The sequence below is a fragment of the Carassius gibelio genome, chromosome B3, assembly GCF_023724105.1.
Source record: "Carassius gibelio isolate Cgi1373 ecotype wild population from Czech Republic chromosome B3, carGib1.2-hapl.c, whole genome shotgun sequence".
In the NCBI taxonomy this organism is placed as follows: domain Eukaryota; kingdom Metazoa; phylum Chordata; class Actinopteri; order Cypriniformes; family Cyprinidae; genus Carassius; species Carassius gibelio.
The window spans coordinates 50,250,312-50,275,233 of record NC_068398.1 but is presented as its reverse complement, the minus strand read 5'-3'; the positions used below and the strand labels follow the sequence as shown (position 1 = coordinate 50,275,233).

Genomic DNA, 24,922 nt, shown 5'->3' with positions numbered 1-24,922 from the left:
TAGGCATACCTCTTTTTCTATTGTCCTAGAATGTTTTAAATAGTCACGCACACTGAAAGACATAAAAGTGTACTGTTATACAAAATATTTATTCTACTGACATTTTATTTCATTGTCACAATCAGCTGAAAAAGCAAAGATATAAAACAGTAAACAGCCAATGGACATAACTTAGGATGCTTTCACACTTTTGGTGCACACCTGGGTTCAACTGACGTCAGAGTTTGGTTTATTTAAATGATGTGAACACTGTCTTCCGAACTCAAAAAACCAAAAAAGTTTGAGAACAACAGTCTTACAACATCAAACTAATGAACGAAACAAGGCAACAGGTTTGAAAACAATACAATATATATATAATATATATATTTTTTTTTTACAATAATAGGATTAGATAAGTCGACTTTCAACAACTTCACCTAAGGGACCTTTAGACAGTGGTGAATTATTTGCAAAAGTGATCTTCTTCTTCCGGTGTTAATGGCAGTAGGCAAACCAACTTAAATGCTGAATTCCCGCCACCTACTGGGTATGGAGTGTGGAGCGCATAATGATTGAAAGTTTGATTACTATATAAAAAATAAAAATAATAATAAATAAAAAATAACGCTTACTACCTAACTACATACCTATTCTTTTAAGAAAATAATCACTTCATGAAATATTCTTGATCGTTTTGGTCCATTTCCTAACAGAACCTGAAGTGACAAATTATTTATTCCAAACCATCCTAAAGGTTGTATTAGTTGAAATCTTGCTCCTTCATATGCATCACACTTTAGAAGTACATGTTCTACTGACTCTGCATGACCACATTTGTCACTCTTTCCAGTTTCATGCTTCCCGATTATATGCAAACACTAATTTAATAAACTATACGCATTCTTGACATTAAAATGTGTTCTTTCCTATTGCCAAACTTTCTTCTTTCTTGACCTACTTTCTCTTGAATATGATGAAAGTGTCTACCTTTTGTTCCACTATGCCATTTCTTCTGTCATTTCTTTCTAATTTCATTTGCAATTAACCCTTTTTCTGATTTCATCATTGCCACTTTAATGTAAATGTGTGCATGTTTCAGAGCCTGTTTAGCCAGATGGTCTGCTTCATCATTTCCTTCTACACACATTTGTGATGGTACCCACAGGAAATTTACTATAAGGCCAGACTATCTTATTCTAAATATACCGTAATTCCTCAAATAAAAGCTGGTGCCTTTATTTGCCTGAACTGCAGAAGGTAACAGGGTTTTATTTGAAGCAGGCTTTTATTAGAGGCAGGCCTTTATTTCTAATTCCATCTGTTTGATAAGTAATTGTTTTAAATAACCTGTTTTAAAATAAAAGCTATAGCGTTCCAGTGGACAGAGATCATAACATTAGCACAGAATCAGTTCAGAATCGATCACCAAAAGAATCAGTTCAGTTCAGACGCTCTGTGTGTCAGTCTCCTTCACACTGAATCACACATGCGCAGTATCATCAGCTCCTCGGTTCTCGAATCGAATGCGTCCGACATAAACAGTTCTCAGTTCAGTGTACTGGTGACCCGAAAACCGATGCAACTGGTTCTTGACTCAAGAATGAGAAACGCTCCGGCAGTGTAGCGTGTACGTTCATTATCTGGGCTCAGCTGCACACATTTTCCCCGGCTTTTATTTAAGACCAGCCTTTATTTGTCCGTGTTGACCACACCCCCAATATGCTATGGCAAGTTTGTTCAATGTATTGCTTTACTGCTATATTTTTTTACATATTTCTTTCCTTGTTATTTTTTCTTTGTATAGTTGTATGTCAACTACAGGCACAGGGAAAAGCCAAGGAGGAATTGCAAAAGTGATCTTATAGAAACTGTCTCAGGTTACGAATGTAACCATAGTTCCCTGAGGAGGGAACAAGACAATACGTCCTTTAGGGGAACACCTCACGTGACCCGTGTCTGAAGCATACATTGAAAACCCCCCTCTGGTTGGCCAGCGACAGCCTCCGACGTCACTACTGGCGTGACTATAAGCAAGCACCGGGACAGCATGTCATTATCTTCTTCGTCTGAAGCTTGCGTCCTAAGCATTGCAGGGAGCTAGAGAATGTAGTGTCTCGTTCCCTACTCAGGGAACTATGGTTACATTCATAACCTGAGACATTTCCCTTTCGAGGGAACTTCGAACTGCGTCCTCTATGGGGAACAGTATACCCACACCGCCATGCTGAGGGGAGTGCAGGCCAGAATCAGGGCGAGTACTAAGTACCAACTCTACCATTTCCATGATAGTTGCCCCCGGGAATGTTTAGACGACTGTCTGTGACGGACCCCTTACGGCCAAAAGGCCTAAGCGACATACCCAACTTAATTTTTAGGGCCTCGGCCCAGGGTAGAGCTGAAGGCTTGGAATCAGGAACGATTCCTTTAACCCTCTGGAGTCTAAGGGTATTTTTGGGGCCTTGAGAAGTTTTGTCATGCCCTGACATTTGTGCTTTTTTCAGTTTCTTATAAATATCTAAATGGGTAAAGTCTAATATCACTGTAATCAGCACAAACTGGGCTATAATAATATGTGAAATGCATGCATGTACATGATTGTATTTTTGAGAAAAAAAATGTTATGCATGGTTAGTGAAAAACTAAAAATGTTAAATCACTTGAATAAGGCAATAAAACACATACATAACATTGGTTGCCGGAAAAGTTGAGAACTGGAGCTTGTAGCCTAGAATTTTTTTTTCTGAATGATGTGAAAATCATCTTGTTTACTCACTCACAGAAAACAATATATTGATTTAAATTTTCTAAAACACTTTTTGTTGGTAAAAGTCATATGTGAGTAGGCGTCAACTATCATGAATATCATTGTGATTTACACCTGAGAAGACAAAGGCCTGCATAATGAGCCTCTCATTCAACTGTGCCACTCTGAGGGAGGACTTACAAGAAAGAATGTGAGAACAAAATAAAAGTATATAATTTTATGTTTGTAGTTTATTAAGAATATATTTAATTATCCCACAACATAATTTAATATCCACTTGGGGGAGCAGTTAAACAGTTTATTATGGACAATCAAAGCTGACTTTCAAATTTTTTGGCATCCTTTCTCTAGTCACACAATCCTTCAGAAATCCTTTTAACAATCTTATTTTCTACCAAATAAACCCCATTTATTATCATCATCATCATTATTATTATTATTATTATTATTATTATTAATGTTGAAAAGAGCTGATAATATTTTTCAGGTTTAGTCAGGAATTATAGTTTGGAAAAAGTATTTGGAAAAAGTCTAACTAGTAAAATGTTTACACGTTATGTGAAAACTAGTACAAATAAATAAAAAGAGACTTACTCATGTTTATGATCTCTGCTGAATAAAGTGCTTAATTCTTTTTTCTGAGGAAATCCATTTCTCAAATCCTCAACCACATCACATCTTTTTGGGGTGAATTATGTCTTAGTCCTCTCATCGCGAAGCAAACAGTAAAATAAAATAAAAACTTGAAGAATAGTCTGGCTGCTTTTTCTTCTGTTATGGGCGTATTCAAGCGCGCGCTTCAGTTTGAATCTGAATAGCGCGTTAAGCGCGGGGGCGTGGTCACATTAGATATAATGAGCGGAGATATGAAAAACATACATCGCGTTGTTTTCATGTGGATTACTTTATCTCAGAATATTTGTTTTCGGCAGCACTTGTTTAGTTTAAAAGTAGACATGTCAAGCTTTCTATAGATATCTCTCTCATGTCTCTTCGTTGAGTATTCACGGAGTTACAGTTCATTTTAATGAAATGTTTGTACATGACGATCAGCGGAGACAAAGACTGTAGACAGCGCACCTTGTTTGTTATCTTTATTTTATAAGTGCACAAAGGTTTTTTGTTATTATGTCTGTATCCAAAAAAAAACTAGACCCTTTACAGATTCGATTGATGTATTGCTCTTATCTGTACGATTAAAACTGAGAGTGTAATTTAAGTTCTTTTCGGGGTTATCAGGTGAAAATGACTCAAAACGCATATATGCGTTAATCGACTCAAAAGGGTTAAAGGGATACTGTCACACAGGGGCTAACGTTAGCTTACGGATAAGCTTGCTGAAAGAGCTGTCTCGACAGTTCTGTAGTAGCAACAACTTTTTGGAGAGGTATCCGAGGATACATAGGTGTGGCGCCCAAGATGAACGGGGCTTTTACCAACTCAAGAAAGGGCACGAAGCAACCGCGCGAAGCCCTCACCATATAGGATTTTAGAAAGAACGCAGAATACTAGCGTGCAAACACAGTGTGGAATGTAGTAGAAGGAAATCCAAGGCACTCTTCTTTAGAAAATTAAAAAAAACCTTTATTGGACTGGCTATTTCATGATAGAAAATTTAAAAGACATAGGGGAAAAAACAACCCACGCGTAGCGGCACAAACAGCCTTCTTCAGGGTATGAACACAGTGTGGATTTCAGAAAGTGTGCAAAAGACTTTACGCACACACTTACCATAGCATGGATTTTCAAATACTGTTCTAAGGAGGGGCTCTCGTGGCAGTCATAGAGCAGCTCATAGATGGAATGACACATCTCAAACAGTATGAATGAGAGTCATCAACTCGGTCTACGGAAACAATACTGGAGCGCTCTGGGGAAAAAAACGGAGAACTTCGTCTCATATGAGAGGAGAACTCCGAGCTCAGAGTAGCGCGCTCATAGGCGACCCTTTTTTGGAAAAAGGGGAGCGCTGCTAAATTACAAAGAGAATCACCCAAATAGCCCCTCATGTTGAGGGAAGCGATGCTTGAAGTGTATAAACAAATACACACTGGCTGAATGGAGCCCAAGGAACCAAGGTCTAATCATCTCAAGAAAGGGAACGAAGCAGAGCGCGTAACCCTTATTGTACAAGATTTCAGAAAGTTCGCAAGAGTCTTGCGTACAAAGCTTTGCGTGTGTACTTAAAGGTTCCTAAGCATCGCAGAGGTGCTGAATCGCACGGGAGAGGCAAGCTCAATTTTACAAACCTCGGTGAGGGGAGCATCACCTGAGGCAGCATCTACAAGAAGACTTTTGTAACTGCCACCTCCACTTCCCGCTAGATGCGACAGCACCACTAAGCAACCAGGAGACCCCTCAGGGTGACCTGGCCGGACATCCATGAAATTCCCTGCAATGCTGTGCCAGGCCTGATGATCAAGGAGGCTCCCTCAGAAACCTGTGATATCAGCTGCCTAATACCAGAACATGAAGCCGGATGGCTGGTGCTGGAAAGTGTTTAGCAAACACTGTAACTGAGCACTGCAAAGGAAACTCACAGAGTTTATTAGTAGACACGTAACCACCAGCAATTTAATACACATAAGTATATACAGAGAGGGTTACATTTACTCACCCACCCTCCTGAGCTGGAGTCCCGCTCAAGGGGCGCCTCCTTTTAGTCTGGACCATCATTAGGGTGTTTGCTATGAACAAAGAACCATGAAAACATTATAGGTCCAGCTTAGGAGAGTGTTATGCGAGAGGTTTCCACCTTACCTCGATCAGGTGGAGAGCTGGTGGTTACAAGGGAATTTGGAAGGGGAGGATAAAAACAGAAGTTAACCCTCTGAAGTCGATTAACGCATATACACGTTATGAGGCAATTTTTCCTCAAAGACATCGCGTGTGTGCTCTTCACCCAAACAAATGACGCAAAGATTGCGTGTGTCATCAGGTGTCAAATAACGCAGACACGGATGCACACATTGTCTAAACGTTAGTTGTCAACATGATAAACAGAGAAAGCTCACCCTTAACAGTTCTTTCAGATGTACACTTCAAACCAAACAGTCAGTGAAGACGAAGAAGATAATGATGTGCTCTCCCGGTGCTTGCTTATAGTCGCGTGACGTAGTGACGTCGGAGGCTGTCGCTGGCCAACAAGTTGGTGTTTTTTCAATGTATGCTTCAGACACTGGTCACGACGAGGTGTTTCCCCTAGAGGACACAGTTCGAAGTTCCCTCGAAAGGGAACTGCAAGTTTTATTCTCAAATAATCATAACCACTAAAATTGGTGTCAGGTGGGGCAATTAGCCTGGAGTTGGATTTAAAAATTTATTGGTTGCATTTGAGCAAGTTTATTATGGTTTATACTCCAGGGATAGGCAACATAGGTCCTGGATTGCTGCTGTCCTGCAGAGTTTAGCTACAACCCTAATCAAGTTAGGGTTGCAATTAAGTTTTCTTTAAAGGAACACTCCACTATTTTTGAAAAGAGGCTTATTTTCGAACTCCCCTAGTTTATTTTTTATCATTTTCGAATCCATTCAGCCGATCTCTGGGTCTGTGGCACTTTCGGCTTAGCTTAGCATAGATCATTGAATCCAATTAGACCACTAGGATCTCGCTCAAAATGAGAGAAGACTTTCAATATTTTTTCTATTTAAAACTTGACTCTTCTATAGTTACACAGTGTACTACGGCAGACGAAAAATGAAAAGTTGCGATTTTCTAGGCCGATATGTCTAGGAACTATTCTCTCATTCTGGCGTAATAATCAAGGAACTTTGCTGCCATTCCATGGTTCCAGCAGGTGTAATGATAATACACAGTGGCTTAAAATTTGCCAGCTTCAACTCTCCATGTACACAAACTAGCTGGGGACTATTTTTAGGTGATGCGTAAAATCATGATATCCAATATCTGGACCTGGGGCCTGTTCTTCGTACGTCGCTAACTCAGTTAGCTGGGTTTGAATGTTGACGATTTGGCGTGATCTTGGATCGTTTGGTTCTTTGAAGCTCATCCCGGAGCTGCTGTCATAGCAACAGGTCCATAAGCTTAAACCTGCTCGGGAGCAGCTTATTTCATGTAAACAGGATTAGATCGCTTGTTTTCAACCAGAACTGATACTCAAAATATGTCTGCTACCACCGCTACTTTATTACAAGAGTATCATACTGATCCAGGGACAATAATTAAAAAAAATAATCATTAAAAAAAATATTTAAAAATAACATAAAAATGCTGTGTAGTCCATAACAGCCTACTATAAACAGCCAGTTTTACTCACTGAAATATTTATTTGTCATAAAATTAATACTTCATAATTGTATTAGAGTCTTACACACATGCTATACAGATAATAGAGTCGTGCATTATTTTGAGTGATGACTGCTATTATAAGAGTGGCTTGATGAGCGCAGGAGATGCAGATAACACGATATTAATAGATATTAAATGAAATTAATAGATAATTTCTACATTGAAAATAAAAATGTAAAGACCTTTTGTCAGGTGTCGTTTTAAATTATATGACGTCATAACATTGCGGTCTTGCCACCAGCCAATCGTTGCACTGCTGATCATGGTTTCGAGTATCGATAGATATCCCCTTTTAAGCCAACACATGAACGCGCAATTATCTCAGATAACTCAATCCAGCGATACTAATCATACACAACAGGTGTGTTCGAAGAACCCAATTAGCCGGATCAGGATTAGCACGATGATATCATCCTGGATGTGTCATTTGATCTCGGATGTAATAAGCGACGTACGAAGAACAGGCCCCAGATGGCGACTCTCAGTCCTGCAGTGTTAAATGTGTTTTGACTGGAAATTACACAGGTGATGACCTACAGCTAATATGAGGGCAAAATACAGGACAAAAGGAAATGTTGGGGGTGAAGTCATAGATCTAAATCAAAAAATCAGCATTTATGGCGTCTGCAAAAAAACCATTCTGACCTTCATATTCCTATTGAAAAGGCGTGTAAACTTTTTCTCGGATATGTCTTGGCTAGGATTTCTATATTGCCTGAAATAAGTTCGACTCCAAGTCCAAAATTGAGTACCTCAACTCTAATGGTGTCACACAGCACATTCTCAACATAGAATCCTACTGAATATACACCAGAGTCTTCGTTCTTTGTGTAACGCTAATTTAGTTAGCTGGATTTTACTGTTGACGGCTTTGCATCATGATCTTGGATTGTTTGGTTCTGCACTGCATTACTGATTATCAATATATGATTTATCAATTATCGATATATATAGCCCGTTTTAAACCAACCCATGAATGTGGAGTTATGTCAGATAACTCAATCCAGCCATACTAATCATCAACAACAGGTATGTGTTCGAAGAACCAAATTAGCTAGATCATGATTAGTGCAATGATATCATCTTGGATGTGTCATTTGATCTCTGATGTAATGAGCGCCGTACGAAGAACGCCAAGACTCCAGACTACAACCAAATGGTGGCATTTTGTGACAATTTGTTCTGCTGCGAAACGATGGATGGTTTTAAAGCTAAGGTAAAGTAAAATACTGCTTATCTTTTCGGCTTACCTCACATTACGTTATGAATGCTTTAATTTTTGTAAGGTTATCCTATTCCTCAGTGTTTGCTAAACATTCTGTAATTTTAATAGTCGGAAAAGAGCGACAAGTGGGAAGAATTTGTCTTGAGCCCTGAACGGGCCCCTGGTCTTCACTTCTGAGCTTCCTACACATACCATTATTACATGATTCCTGTCTGAGAAACTCCTTCCACACTGATGACATAAAACAGTTCTCTCAATTGAATCCAATTGAATGTGTCGATCAAGAATGTGTTGAAAATATGCCGTGTAATTTTTTCATGTGCTTGTTACAGTTTGATTTTTTACTAAAACATTTTCCACACTGTTGGCAGGTGAAGGAACTCTCTCCAGTGTGAACGCTCATGTGGGCTTTAAGGGTTCCATTTAGATCGAAACTCTCTCCACACTGAGCGCATGTATAAAGTTTTTTTATTGTGTGAACGGTCATGTGTTTGTTAAGGCTTCCTTTCCGGCTGAAACGTTTATCACACAGTTGGCAGGTAAAAGGACTCTCTCCTGTATGAATTTTTGTGTGGTCATTTAGGTTTCCTTTTCTACTGAAACTTTTTCCACACTGTTGGCAGGAGAAAGGCTTCTTTCCAGTGTGAATTTTCATGTGGGATTTAAGGTTTCCTTGAAGTGTGAAACTGACTCCACACTGTTGACAGGTGAAAGGCTTCCCTCCAGTGTGTATTCTCATGTGCCTGTACAGGTTTCCATCATGAGTGAAACTGACTCCGCACTGTTTGCAGGTGTATGGTTTCTCTCCAGTGTGAATTCTCATGTGCACTTTAAGGTTTCCATTATGATCGAAACACTTTCCACACTGTTTGCAGGTGTAAGGCTTGTCTCCAGTGTGAACTCTAATGTGCCTGTTAAGGTTTCCTTTTTGAGTAAAACTTTTTCCACACTGTTTGCAGGGGAAAGGCTTTCCTCCAGTGTGAACTCTCATGTGCTCTTTAAGGTTTCCATTACGATCAAAACTCTTTCCACACTCAGGGCAGATGTGAGGCTTCTCTCCAGTGTGAACTCTCACGTGCCTGTTAAGGTTTCCTTGTTGAGTAAATCTTTTTCCACACTGTTGGCAGGGGAATGTCTTCCCTCCATTGTGGACTTTCAGGTTTTCATGTTCCTTGAAACAGACTTTTGTAAAATAACTTTCAGTTTCTGTTTTATGAGCAGTCTTCTGTGAGAAAGTCTCTTTAATCTGTGGCCAACAGAAAGATTCTTCTCCAGTTTTAAAATCATGAGTCGTCTCATATTGTTCATTCTCTTCAGTTTCATTCAGTACTATGCGCTCCTCTTTCAGCGGCATGAGGTCTATGGTGAAAAAAGACAAATGAAAGTAAGCCAAATTAAACAGCACAAATAAACATATATCAAAACATTATTATAAAATGGATGGTTCTGGTCCTTGATTCTGATTGCTTGAGCCAAACATTCACCTTCGATTGAGCAGCCATATTGAGCGTTGCATGTTCCCCCATTCAAAACTATACGAGTGACATGTCTTGGGTATTCTATATTCTTTATATAGATATTTTATACACTAATCTCCAATTAAATTCGGATAAGACAGAGATATTTATTATTGGACCAAAAAACACTACACAGAATCTTGAAGATTACAATCTGCAACTAGACGGATGTACTGTTACTTCCTCTACAGTCAAAAATCTGGGTGTTATATTAGACAGCAACTTGTCTTTTGAAAATCATATTTCCAATGTTACAAAAACTGCATTCTTCCATCTTAGAAACATTGCCAAGCTACGAAACATGTTATCTGTTTCTGTTGCAGAAAAGCTAGTTCATGCATTCATGACCTCTAGACTGGACTATTGTAATGCACTTCTAGGTGGTTGTCCTGCTTCTTCAATAAACAAGCTACAGGTATACATGTAGTCCAAAATGCAGCAGCTAGAGTCCTTACCAGGTCAAGAAAATATGATCATATTACCCCAATTTTACAGTCTCTGCACAGGCTACCTATTAAGTTCTGTATCATTTACAAATTATCATTACTTAACTATAAGGCCCTAAATGGTTTAGCTCTTGTGTACCTGACTAACCTTCTACCACGTTACAACCCATCACGATCCCTAAGGTCACAAAATGCTGGACTTTTGGTAGTTCCTAGGATAGCACTAAAGGAGGTAGAGCTTTCTCACATTTGGCTCCCAAACTCTGGAATAGCCTTCCTGATAATGTTTGGGGTTCAGACACACTCTCTCTGTTTAAATCTAGATTAAAAACACATCTCTTTCGCCAAGCATTCGAATGATGTATATTAAATTGTGAGTGTAGTTGTATCTGGTCAAATGTGCATTTTTATTCTTTAGCTTGGGTTAAACTCATTAATTTTACTTTTTTGGAACAGCAGCTATGCTTATGATGTCTCTATTTGTTTCTCTGTTTCTGCTGGGATTCACATCCTGTGGTAACTAGGATTCACGACTCGCCGTCTCTTTGCTGATAGCGCCGTTTCTCTCAAATGGAAAGAGAGAGAGCGAGAGTCTTACCACGCTGAATCAACGCGCTACATGTAAACTATATTCTTTGTTGAGTTCATTTAGAATTATTTAACTTTTTCGAACAAGCAGACGATATGCCGGTTTCTCAGCAACAAGAAGGAAAGTCTGCACTAAACCTTGTTCATTTATAGGCTTAGTTCACCCAAATATTACAATTATGTCATTTAAGACTTAAATTCATGTTGTTCCAAACCCTTAAGACCCATTTATCTTCGGGACACAGTTTAAGATACTTTAGATTTAGTCCGAGAGCTCTCAGTCCCTCTACTAACAACTGAATCGTACATCACGATCAACTGTCATTATATAGTTAATTGGGAAATTCACAGTGCTGTTCTGCAGACCAAAGCCATGCCAGAATGGCATACTGCTGAAAATCTGGCAAATACACTTTCCACTGCTATGGACCAGTGGGGACTAAGCGTAAAACTCACTGCATGCGTGCATGACAATGCGAGCAACATGGTGCTTGCCAACACTGAATTATTAGAAAAAAAGCCTTGCTTTGCACACATGCTACAACTTGCTACAAATTACGGTTTCAAACTTCAACACATAAACCATGTCGTTGCATCTGCCAGTCGTCTTCTCTCTCATTTCCATCACAGCACAACAGCAACGCAAATGCTGAAACAAAAGCAGCAACAGCAGAACTTCCCTAAAGATATGATATGTTCAAGCGCCTACTCGATCAGGGATGGACAATTTCTGCGTTCTTATCAGACAGAGCTTTCACTAAACTAACAGATGCAAGACCCCTTGAACTGGCTGATGATAGCTGAGGAGTTATGGAGGAACTCTTACCCGTGCTTCGCTCACTTAAATGTGCAACCATTGCACTGCACCCAGTGACAGAAACTCTTCTGTCCAAACACCTCAAAGTAACCCCAGGAGAGTCTACCAAAGTCTCTCAGTTCAAGCAAACAGTGTCTACTTCGCTAGAGTGGTGACTTGAAATGGCAGATGTCAGCAGCACTTGCAAGGTTGCATAGATCGCATCATTCCTCGATCCTAGACACAAAAACCTATGGTAAACCTACGCAACTGAGGAAGTTAAGCATGCAGTGCAGGGCAAGGTGGTGCGATCTCGTCAAAAAACAGCTCAGAGAGTGAAAAAGAGGTAGGTGAAACAGTAGAAACAAATGAAACACAACCGCTGGCCATAAAGCCAAGAAGTGATTCACTGTCTGCATCTGCAATTGCAGTCTTGTTTGATGAGGACTATAAAACAGAATCACAGACACCACCGAATTAAATCAGTACTGCCAGGACACGTGCCCATCCACATTGACCCAATGGACTGGTGGAAAACCAACAACCACAAATTGGCAAAAGGCTTACAAAATTGGCAAAGGCTTACATTCACAAATGCTTACTGAACAAGCGGGAACCCAGTGTTCCTGTAGCTTTCTCTATTTCAGGTTTATCACGTGATAGAAAGTATAAGGCCTTCTCAAGCCGACGAAGGGCAAACTCATCTAATCTGCGGCCTATTATGCATCAAACTAAGATTGATATAAAGACACAAAGCACTGCCATCAAGCTAGCATCTTTAAACATTTGCTCACTAAAAAATAAATCATTTCTAATTAATGACTTTATAACCACAAGCAATCTGGATTTTATGTTTATAAATAAAACATGACTAGAAGATAGCTGCAGTGCAATAGTCCTGAATGAAGTAGCCCCTCCTCGCTTCACTTACATGAGTGTCTGCAGGACATTTAAAGATCTATTTAAAGATGTCTATCAATGCAAGCAAGTTTAATTTGTCAGTACTTGTCTTTTGAATATCTAGGGATTGTGCTGAAAGGTGCTCCACTCGTTCTGTTTATTATTTACAGGCCTCCAAAATACTCTCTAGCCTTTGTTGAAGAGTTCACAGAAATGTTATCAATGATTTCCTCAGAGTTTGACTGTTTTGCTTTTTCAGGGGATTTTAATATTCACATAGATAATGCAGAAAACAAAACTAAGAAGTGATAACGGTTCTAAACACCTTTGACCTGATTCAGCATGTGCATGGACCCACATACAAAGGTGGACACACTCTAGACTTAATCATCATTAGGGGTCTAAACATTTCATTGTTATTAAGGACATAGCTCTCCATAGCATCTGATCACTTCTGTATTTTCTTTGATATTTTGATGTCTGCTACAACTGAATCTAGATCGGTCTCTGTCAGAAGTAGATGCATAAACGAGAACACAAGTGTACTATTTATGGAGGCTATATCTTTAACACCAAGCATTTCAGCAGACTCTGTTGATATTTTCCTTGATCACTTCAACTCAAAGGTTAAGAATGTTATTGATGATATTGCTCCAATAATTGTCAGAAAGAAAACAAACAGACAGAAATCAGTTTGCAGAAGATCAACAGCAGTTCAGACTATTAAAAGACAATGCAGAAAAGCTGAGAGGATTGTGGCGGAGGACGAAACTTGAAATTCACGATAGCATCTATAAAGACAGCCTTCATGCTTTTAATGTGAAACTAGCCACAGCTAGACAGAATTTATTCTCAAACCTTATAAACAGTAACATTTAAAAGTGTGCTTAACTGCTTAGAAGCAGATATTTTAGAATCCGTGAACACCTCAATTCTTTCTGAGAAATTTCCGAACTCCCTAAAAACTGCAGTTGTTAAGCCCCTCCTGAAAAAGACCAATCTTGATAACACCATTTTGAGCAATTTTAGACCAATATCTAATCTTCCTTTTATAGGCAAAATTATAGAAAAGGTAGTTTTTAATCAGCTGAATAAATATTTAAACTCAAATGGATACTTTGACCGCATCACAGCACAGAGACAGCACTCATTAAGATAATAAATGATATTCGCCCTAAATTGTGACTCAGTTTCAGGTCATACTTAGAAAGGAGAGGCTATTATGTGAGTCTAGGAGAGCATAAGTCTTAAGTGGACGTCCATGACATGTGGAGTCCCACAAGGCTCAATTCTTGCACCGCTCTTGTTTAGCCTGTATATGCTTCCACTAAGTCAAATAATGAGAAAGAACCAAATTGCCTATCACAGCTATGCTGATGATACCCAGATTTACCTAGCCTTATCTCCAAATGACTACAGCCCCATCGACTTCCTCTGCCAATGCATTGATGAAATTAATAGTTGGATGTGCCAGAACTTTCTTCAGTTAAACAAGAAAAAAACTGAAGTCATTGCATATGCAAACAAAGATGAAGTTTTCAAGGTGAATGCATACTCTAGGGGTCAAACAACTAAAAATCAAGTCAAGAATCTTGGTATGATTCTGGAGACAGACCTTAGTTTTGGGAGTCAAGTCAAAGCAGTACCTAAATCAGCATACTATCATTTAAAAAACATTGCAAGAATTAGATGTTTTGTTTCTGGGCTGTTAATGGGCTCCTCACCGGCCTTCCCAAAAAGACCATTAGACAGCTGCAGCTCATCCAGAACGCTGCTGCCAAAATATATTTAAATTAATAAAAATTAAGGTTTTGAAGTGGCCAAATCAAAATCTGACCTTAAATCCAATTGAGATGCTGTGGCACCTTAAACAGTCCTTTCATTCCAAAAGCCCTACAATGTGGCTTAATTTGAACAATACATTCAGAATAATTTTTTGTACAAAAGTTTTAGTGAATTACGATTTGTTTGTGAAAACATTTGTACGTAGGTTTAATGCACAAATTTGAGATTTTTGTGAGAATTTGTGTTTCTGTTTTTAAAGGGGACATTATACGCAAATTTGGCTGGCCACAATAACAAAGACAGATTTGTAAACAATATTGGAGAGAAATGGGCCTTTTGTGTACACAGAAAGAGTCTTAGAGCTTTGAGTTCAGCTCATGAAAAATGGTGGCAAAAACAAAAGTGTTGCGTTTATAATTTTATTCAGTGTATACAAGGGGTGCAACGATTCAGTTTACGGTTTGTATCATGGTTTTACAGTCATGGTTTAATTATGGTTCTGTGTGTGCTGTGTTTAGGGAAAAGACAAACTCTAATGAACCATATAATTAGGGGTCTGACTTAACACTTATCCCATGAGACAAGATTTTTTTTTTAAAGAAATCCTCGAAGAATATAGGGGAAAATAGTATTTGATTAAACTTGTTGGACTTTCTAACTGGAAGGTCTCAGGCAGCAACGAGTCAGCAGTAACACATCCAGCACCATCACATCATGTACACCTTGTACAGAGGCAACATCAAGAGCATCCTGACGAGCTGCATCACAGGTGATCCCACCCACCCATCACAGAGCTTCTTCAGCCTGCTGCCATCAGGGAGGAGACTACAGAGTCTCCAGGCCAGGACCAGCAGACTGAAGGACAACTTCATCCATCAGGCTGTCAGGAAGCTGAACTTGCTCCCAAACTTGCAACTCAGCACTGCTTCTCCTCAAAGCTGCGTTCTGAGCCCTCTGCTGTATGCACTGTACACCTACAACTGTTCTCCAACTGCTCTCCAACTCACCCAAACAACCACATTATAAAATATGTGCATGACACCATAATGGTTGGATTTATCTAAGATGGGTCAACCAAATCTCACTCTAGCAGGCTGACGAACAGCTTTTTCCCCTGGGCCAGACGAACTGCCAACACCCATGGATATTCACACACATAAGCCCCTACCTTCAAATTCACCCCATACCTCCCTGAAGAGCAGACAATCAGCCCATCTCCTCATAACTGCACTCTTGCAATTACAATTTTAAGATTTTAACCTTTTGTTAGATCTAAAGTATATGTACATGTAAAGAATATATATTATATTTGTATATATTATTATTTTATTTTATTAAGGGAACATTGCTTGTTTAGACTGTTTTGTCTTTTGTCCTGATGAATTTTGTTTCTTGGGTTGGGGGAGCACCCTAAATTTTGTTGTACCTCCACAGTGCAATGACAATAAAGGCTATTCTATTCTTAATGAACCAGATGTGATGCAGAAGCCAGAAACATGCAGAAAGAATACAAGAATGAGTTTTGAAACATTGATAAGTCACAGAATAAAAACTTTTCTGAAATTAACTGAAAAGCTGCAAGAATACTTTTTATTTCCGACTTTATTCAACAACTCGTCTACTCCACTCAGCCTCTGGCACCATTTTTTAGAGCATTAACTGAACGTTAAAAGCGTATGCTGAGAAAATTGTTAAATAAAATAGTTGGTTTTATTTTGCACACAAAAAGTATTCTTGTAGCTTCGTAAAATTACGGTTGAACTCCTGATGTCCCATGGATTGTTTTACATGGATATGTTTAAAAAATATCATGGTTTCCTGTAAAGCTTGACATTTAATAAGAATCAAACAAGAATGAGAACCAACCTGTTTGTTCCTCAGTACCTTCTTGTTTGACTCTCAATGTTTCTTCAATCTTCACGTCTTCACTCTCCTCTTTAATAAACGCCATCTTTATAACAGTGTGGATCTCAGGAGTTTTTCTGTGTGTTTGGACAATCTGTCATGTTTAAGATGAGAATAATTCAAGATAAATCACTGGCTGTGTCTCAATCGGCTCTAGTTCAGTAGTCAGCACACTGGGAAAGGACTCAAAAGAGAGATAATTAATGGTTTCAGTTATCTCTGGTTTCACAGATGAGGTTGAAGACTAGTCTCAGACTAAAATGTAAGTCTGATCTTAAAATATGTCTTTGCAGTTGTTTTAAGATACTCAGGCGCATTTATAAAACCTAAGTGCATTTTTCTTATTTTACAAATGATCTTCCAATAGAGTAAGACAAATACGACAGTGGCTACTTACCCTAAGTAGAATTAACACACTTTCTTAGTGATAGATTCTATTTACAGTAGGCTAAGTGAAAGTAGCTATAGATGCTATTTACAGAAAAAAATGTACAGTGAAAATCATGATATATTCTATTTACCATGTAAACTGCAATCAATATTAATGAAATTACTTTACATAGTTTGTAAAAACTGTTAAACAGTCCCAACGGTTTGCATTGATGTAACACTGTAAATGTTTAAAAAGACAAACCTCTCATCAGTGGAATAACAACACAAGCAGGAGAGCGACGCTGCCTTATGACGTCACAGCGCAGTGCCAAAATAAAAGTCCTGTTCGCATGCCAACATATCAAGAGTACTGACACACACACACCCCAAATAGAAGTCACATGGATTGATTCAAATATATTAATTTGCAACATAGGTCCATATTAATTTATAATATTTGTTAACATATTACATTTATATCTAAATACATTAAAATATAAATACACATCTATAAATGTAAAAATATTTTAAAACATCCAAATCGCATACATGTAAATACTCTTAAAGATTTAAATATTTAATCAATGCTCCTTTTAACTGTACATTGCTTATAAGTAAATACACGTAAAAAGAAATTCACAGAACATATTCCCGTTTACTCAAACTGTATGTAAATAAATTAAATCTACATATATGTAAATGGATGCATTTTATATAGATTTTAAGTTTACCCTTCATAATAAATCAAACAGAAATTGTACACTGAAAAAAATTATGTCTGCATTGTCTGGAGACTTTTACAGTGACCATATTAGTTGACTTGACTTATTGCCTTGTATCCACATGTGCAATGACAATAAAGTTGAATCTAATCTATTCTAATCTAATATAAATAGTTCATTTATCAACCCAAGTTCAGCATATACCAACACAAATTATGAATGGTCACAATGTTTCTGGCGCACAAATAACATATGATCTTTCTTTAAGCATCTAGGGTCAAGTCTTACTAAGTCTTAGTAGGCATTCATCATATGGCATTTAAATATTTAAGAGCCATCATTAATCATGCACACAGTTCAACTTATCACATGCTCCCAAAATTAATACATCATCTAGTCACGCCCTTAGCTACATTTTTTTTTTTTTTTTTTTGATAAATCACCATTAAAAAAAATTAATTGCAGGTTACATTGTAATGCCAGTAGGTGGCAGCCAGAGACTGTCTTAATCAGTTTGTTAACCACTGGAAGAATACTATGACAAAGATATCACTTCTGTAATGACGAGTCCATCTGCAGCTTTATTATCACAATGATTAATACAGTATGGACGCAGAAACACAGAAGAGGGAGATAATTCACAGTCCAGGTGAGAGACAGGGACAGGCTGATTAAAATTAACAAACCAGAGAACAGGCGTGAGGTCAGGGCAGGCAGATAAACAATCACAGTCCAAGTAACTGTTAAGGGGTCGAGGCAGGCGGCAAGGATCAAACACAAGAGAACAGTCCAGGTTCAAACCAAGCAGCAACCTGCCACTCTCTCTCTCGTGAGGCCAACAAGGAAGTGGCTTAAACTGTAATTCGTAAACTGGCCGCGAAAGGGAGTCAATCCCATAGACTCAACTCCAACTTTACAGCAGAAAACAGAAAACATTTGGTCTATATAGCTAATTTTGCAAGAAGTCAATATTCAAGTGTAGGTTTCCTCTGACGCAGTGTGGAGGGTGGATCTGGAATTGACTTCTGTATAGGTTGTCACAACATCGCTAGATTATCTGTCTTCACAAACTGCCTTGAAATACATCTCAAACATTAATAATGATTGTTATAAATGTAGTTGAGGCTCTTACATTCACAATGCTCATTTTGGCCTCTATAGCTCATTTTGGTGTTGAAGTGTGCAGGTAATCCTGCCAGACTGAAATTTTGTCTTTGGTGAACTGTCTTCAAGAGTGTAAATAAAACTTTAAAGGGTTAGTCGAGTCAAAGAACAGCGTATTATTAGCATGTTGTTAGCATGATTAGCATGGTTAGCAAGTTGTATGTATATCTACAAAATGTGTTTGTCATTCTTTCTCAGTCAGGTGCACATCTGGTTAGATATATCCATCAGTACATTAACTGTTGATTTTGCACTCTTGACATATGTGAAGAAATTTCTGTCCCTGCAACAAAGATTCATCATTAACAGCATTCAAATATCAAGGCTGGCATTTTAAGTCTTTCTTAAGATACCCTTCCAGATCATCAGGTTTAGAGGTTTAACAAAGTTTGCTTATTGGATATGCAGACACTGAATTAGAACAAATACAATTAGCTAACTTCCAGAACTATGATAAATACTAAAACATATTTACACACATACATACACTTGCAGGCCTTGATGAAGAGGTAAACACTTTCCTTTCTTTTCCTATAGGAAGAACGCTCAACACTAGGGGATGGAGACACAGAGCTGGATACTGGAGACAAGGAACTGGATGCTGGAGATCAGAGATAGGAGACTTGGGAGTGTAGACGAACAACAGGTAAGTAGACTTCAGGTAAGTAACAGTCCAAGGAGAATATCTGGTAGGTATTAGACGATGATTGATGACAATGAGCAGAGCAGCATGAGGGATGATGGGAAATGTAGTTCAGATTAGGTGACAGAACTGGTGAATTTGACAGTGGTCTTTATTTACAGACGTATACAAAGCTTACTTAAAAGTACGTTTTACCATCTTATTGTACCATCTGTGAATATACCACTCAGTAAAGACAAACATGCTGGATTTGCTGCCAATTCACCTAAAATGTTTATTGAAAAAAAAAGGTTTAATTAGCTACCAGCAAATATTATTTTTATGCTATATATATATATATATATATATATATATAGTATTACTGCTATTAAAATTATAAAAATGAAAAAAAATTTAGGGTTGCAATTAGACAGCTGTACTATAAAATAGAACAAAAAACTAATATGTTCTTTTTAATTTTCACAATACTGATGTTATTTGTTTTAAATTCTTAATTGTAAAAGTTTCAAACACTATCATTTCAAACCCTCAATTATTTATTTTAACTATTAATTTATAAACACCAGTTTATAAGGACAAACTTCACCCTGAAAAACACAATACATCAGAATATATATGTAAATAGATAATTATACATAAATCAATTAAAATATATTTACTATAATACACATGATGACGCATAGATAAATATAGATTTTTAGATAGATACACATATTTACAGATATATAATTGTGAATTAATTGTGCAGCTCTGTTTATTTAATACATTTTTTTAATAATTAAAAATTTCCGTTGTGAAAACCCTGGTTGGACAGGGCCCTAGAGAGGGAGGCAGGATTTGGCACAACACAAACAGTGAGCAACCCAGTGGCAACGGTGGCAAGGAAAAGGTTTTGTAAAAAAACCTCAAGAGGAACCAGACTCAGCACAGAGGACCCATCCTCCTCTGGCACAACGTACAACTTAAAATAGCTCATTCATTTGATTTAATATGTGAGATATTTAGAGATTAACCCAATTATGTACAATGGTCAAACAATTTATGAACGTATTAAGAATAATTAGTCATCAAAATAATTAGATGAAAGAAGCATCTCCCGCCATCTAGCCACTGGATCGGACTCGTCGTACAGGCTGAATATCCTGTGCTAGAGGAGGTAAAACAGATGTGATACTGTTAGTCAATTTATTTGAACTGTTTTGACTCCACAAGACTTATGGAGAACAAAGTTTGAAAGACAGATCTGATGTCTTTCAAGAGAATAAGAACCATCTTACACTTTAAAATCTAAGCTTTTTACATCAAAACAATGTATAAAAAAATAGACCTGAAAAGTAAGATCTTACTAGCAACATTTCTAAACTTAGTACTTCAGCATTGTCCTTGCTTTGGTCTTCAATGCCATACACATTTGGTCCCATCCTGTAAATAATAAATGAATATTGGGGTTACTGCATAGAGAAATATTAATTTTAAACTAATTTAGCAATTTAAAGAAATACTATGTACATTTTGGCATTCTAGCGGTTAATAAACATAACTGCACACATCCCATGGAAGAACTTTATAATTGGAGCTACTTCTCCAAGTTTATGTCTATAGCGATTCGAGAAGAGGCAACAATAGCCCAAAAATAATCTTATTATAAGTGCAGCGTAGTAATTTGGGATAAGACAAAAAGGGGCAGTTTGGTAGATTAATTTATGATGTACTCGCTCATTATATATATATATATATATATATATATATATATATATATATATATATATATATATATATATATATATATGGTGTACATTTTGATCACAGAAAATGTTACATAGTATTGCTTTAACTTTAAGATTTTAATTTGGTCAAAACAATTATTTTCCAAATTTCCAATTCTAATATCTTGCTTACCACAGAAACTGGTATTCAGATTGTCTTCAACAGTGTTGTAGCACACTTGATCTTCTCAGGCATTTTGTCTTCATCTACACAATTACTGCCTCTCTGTCTCCAAAGTTATGCCATACACGACCCATGACTAACCACGGATGTATTTATATACATATACATTTTTTTAGACATGTCCCAAATTCTGAATGGCAACCATTCAGTTTAACAATGATGAAACTATTTAACTGAATTAGAAATGGCTCAGGAGGCAGCTTAAAATGTCAATTTGTTTGCAGATATTTCAAAATTACTTTAAGTTGAGAGCCACAATTATTCAAAAAGATTGCTTTTGTAAAATTGTGCACAAAACAAACCAGTAACTGTAGGCTAACCGAAAACAAAAGTGTGCTATTATAACAAAATGTTATCTCACTGCCACCTTGGAGTTCAAAAAGAGAATTATTTAATTTAAATTGTTTTATTATCACAAAAACAGCTCTTCAACCTTTCTACTTAAATGGTCAACTACTTAAAACGCTGAAACCTAATGTGTTCAAAGTACATACAGGTATGCAAGACCTATAGAAATTGCACAGTCATTTACTGTGCAAGTTAATTAAGGCATGTGCCTTTATTCAGTAGATTTAGCTCCAAATTTTTAAATGTAACTGGTTTTGTCCTTGCCACAAGTGAAATATTTGACAATTTCAGAATCGGGAAACATTGCCTGTAACAACTCTGAAACACTTTCATTGGATGCGTAAAAGTGGTGATGGGCAGAAGTGTTCAGACACCAGTGCAGCTCTGCCTGCAAAGTTGCATTTGAGCCGAACAACAATCAAATGTTGCTCTATTTTGCTACGGTAACGTTGGTGACTACAGAATCAGTTTTTGCCGTAACATTACTACTTGTAGATTTATTGGTGATGCCAAAGTAACTAGACAGTTGTTTGATGTATGACTCTCACCACCGATTTGTGGCCATCACACTGCATATGGGAATTCACGGCGCTGATTCCCGAGTTCCCCAATTTAAACACTTTTTTGCAAACGTATCAGAATCCCTCATCATTTTTACCACTAACAGGCTGCAGCCATGTCTTAAAATGTTTGTTTTCCAGCCTCTTCGGCTGGTACTTAGACTTGCCCATTTTTCCTAGGTTCAGATCGGTCCATCGCTGTACAAAATGCCCTTGTCAAAAAGATTGTTATGTGCAAGGTACAGATAATCCAGCATACTCTTCAGGTTAGTCACTAATTCTACAGTGGTTGCCTATACACAGCTGCGATTTCTGCTTTAATTGGGGAATCTATTTTAACGACAACAAACTCCAGTTCAGTCTACAAACCCAATTCCAAAAAAGTTGGGGCAATGTAGAAATTGTGAGTAAAAAAGTAACAAAGTAATTTACAAATCTCATAAACTTATATTTTAATCACAATGGAATATAATAGAATGTAAATAATATATCAAATGTTGAAAGTGAGACATTCTGAAATGTCTTGCCAAAGATTGGCTCATTTTGGATTTCATGAGAGCTACACATTCCAAAAAAGTTGGGACAGGTAGCAGAGTAGCTGGAGGTCCAATTTGCAACTTATTTGGTCAATTGTCAACATGATTGGGTATAAAAAGAGCCTCTCAGAGTGGCAGTGTCTCTCAGAAGTCAAGATGGGCAGAGGATCACCAATTCCAGCAATGCTGCAGATAAAAATAGTGAAGCAATATCAGAAAGGAGTTTCTCAGAGAAAAATTGCAAGGAGTTTGAAGTTATCATCATCATCTACAGTGCATAATATCAACCAAAGATGTTCTGTGGTCAGACAAATCAAAATTAGAAGTTCCTTTTGGAAAACTAGGATGCCATGTCATCCGGACTAAAGAGGACAAGGACGACCCAAGTTGTTATCAGCGCTCAGTTCAGAAGTCTGCATCTCTGATGGTATGGGGTTGCATAAGTGCATGTGCCATGGGCAGCTTACACATCTGGAAAGGCACCATCAATGCTGAAAGGTATATCCAAGTTCTAGAACAACATATGCTCCCATCCAGACGTCGTCTCTTTCAGGGAAGACCTTGTATTTTCCAACATGACAATTCCAGACCTCATACTGCATCAATTACAACATCATGGCTGCGTTGAAGAAGGATCCGGGTACTGAAATGGCCAGCCTGCAGTCCAAATCTTTCACCCATAGAAAAAATTTGGTGCATCATAAAGATGAAGATGCGACAAAGGAGACCTAAGACAGTTGAGCAACTAGAAGCCTGTATTAGACAAGAATGGGACAACATTCCTATTCCTAAACTTGAGCAACTTGTCTCCTCAGTTCCCAGACTGTTATAAAAAGAAGAGGGGATGCCACACAGTGGTACCGAATTAGCAAGACCATGATAAGCACATTGATATCATCCTGGACGTGTCATTTGATTTTGGATGCAATGAGTAACAAACCAAGAATGGCAGGGCTCCAGACTACGAAAAAATGGTCGCATTTTGTGACAATTTTCTTTTTCCTGTGTGACAATTTTCTGAATGGTCATACTGGTATTTTTAAACACAGAGGGTAATACGTGTTCAGTATTTCTGTTGATGGTTTTATTTTTTGTTTCAAACTTCAGTATTCATGCAACTGCTTTTGTTACAGAGACATTGTAGCCTAATAGACGACTGGTTTGAATAATTATACTCACCATTAATAAAACACCCGATGCTGTCAGGAGCTGATCAATTTAGCTAAAATCGGCTTGAAAGGATTAATAGCTCAATGAAGTTGCAATTTTAAATTGCAGTCTGTAAGACGCCCGACATTGCAGAAAAGGTGCGTTCACAAATGTAGCCTATGCTGATCCAAATTCATATCAATTAGTCTATCAGCGCAGATGAACAGTTCTGCGTTCAAATTTAGTTCAAAAGATGTCCCAAAGCACTGGAAAAATTACCATGAACGTGACTGAGGGAAATAGTAAAAATATATTTGAATTATTTACTAATAAACTAATGTTTTCTGAGTCTGTATCCCAAGGATGAAGTTGCCTGACTCGTCATCTCCTCATTAGATGCGCCTCCTAAACGGAATATGATTGTATTGAGATTTTTTGTTGTTTTTATTATTTCTTTAAGTAGTAATTTATAGCTTTCTATAGATATATTTATCATGTCTGTGAGGAATGTATTCGCTGAATTTCTGTTTATTATTGTAAACTCTCCTGTTCAAGATGAGACGGCAGAAAGCATGTTTGTTTTCTTTATTTTATATTTCTTTATTTTATATTATGATCGCGCTGGCACCTATATGTCCCAAAAAAACGTGCTTTATCTTGCACTCTCCGCACAAAATATTCGATATAGCACACATGTATCTGGGTTTAACGTTAAAACATTGTTAAATGCTTGAACTGTTTTATATCTTTAGATTTTATTTTAGATAATTTATGATGATTTGAGAAGGCTAACTGATTAAATTTGTAAACTCTCTCTCTCTGTGCTGGCCGCTTTAAAAACAAAACTTATCGGCCTGTTTAATGATCAAAAACTGCTCCAAACATACAAAACTGAACTATTTTAATAGCTGAAACAGTAGTATAAGCTGATTTGGGAGAATTGGAAAAAAAGACGGGCTGAACATCCTCAAGTGAGTTGCGGGACAAACCTAAAGTTGATGCCGAATGTCCAGCACTCTTCTCTTCTTCACTGCTCCGACTTCTCATTTGTACCCTATGTTTTTTTATCCTATGTAAAAAATAAAATAAGTTAAAAAACTAAGCTATTATTATTATTTTTTATTGTGTTCGGCATGGTGGGCCGCGTGCGATTTCATGACGTGCCACGGGTTGAGATCCACTGGTTTAGAACTACAGGATTTGTGGAGCAGCAGGATCTCCAAATAGATTGACAAAAGTCATAATAGGAAGAAATACTTCC

The 24,922-nt window shown here is 37.6% G+C and overlaps 1 protein-coding gene and 1 long non-coding RNA gene across 3 annotated transcripts in view; one reads left to right on the top strand and one right to left on the bottom strand.

Annotated features, from left to right (window-relative positions):
* The window catches only part of LOC127952460 (uncharacterized), a 40,201-nt gene extending 30,685 nt beyond the window's left edge, over positions 1 to 9,516 (top strand). Inside the window, exon 3 of the long non-coding RNA XR_008152961.1 lies at positions 9,368 to 9,516. This is a non-coding gene — a long non-coding RNA (uncharacterized LOC127952460). The remainder of the gene's footprint in view (positions 1 to 9,367) is intronic.
* Positions 74 to 24,922, bottom strand: part of LOC127952444 (gastrula zinc finger protein XlCGF8.2DB-like) — a 229,698-nt gene continuing 204,849 nt past the window's right edge. Inside the window, exons 1-3 of one of the 2 annotated variants that reach the window (XM_052550901.1) lie at positions 16,852 to 16,904; positions 16,179 to 16,311; positions 74 to 9,639 (exon numbers count right to left, since the gene is read on the bottom strand). In XM_052550901.1, coding sequence (XP_052406861.1) covers positions 8,561 to 9,639; positions 16,179 to 16,263 — 1,164 coding nt within the window. In that variant the 5' untranslated portion in view covers positions 16,264 to 16,311; positions 16,852 to 16,904 and the 3' untranslated portion in view covers positions 74 to 8,560. Of the gene's footprint in view, positions 9,640 to 16,178; positions 16,312 to 16,851; positions 16,905 to 24,922 lie in introns of those variants that run through there. The other variant, XM_052550902.1, reaches the window with a different exon arrangement.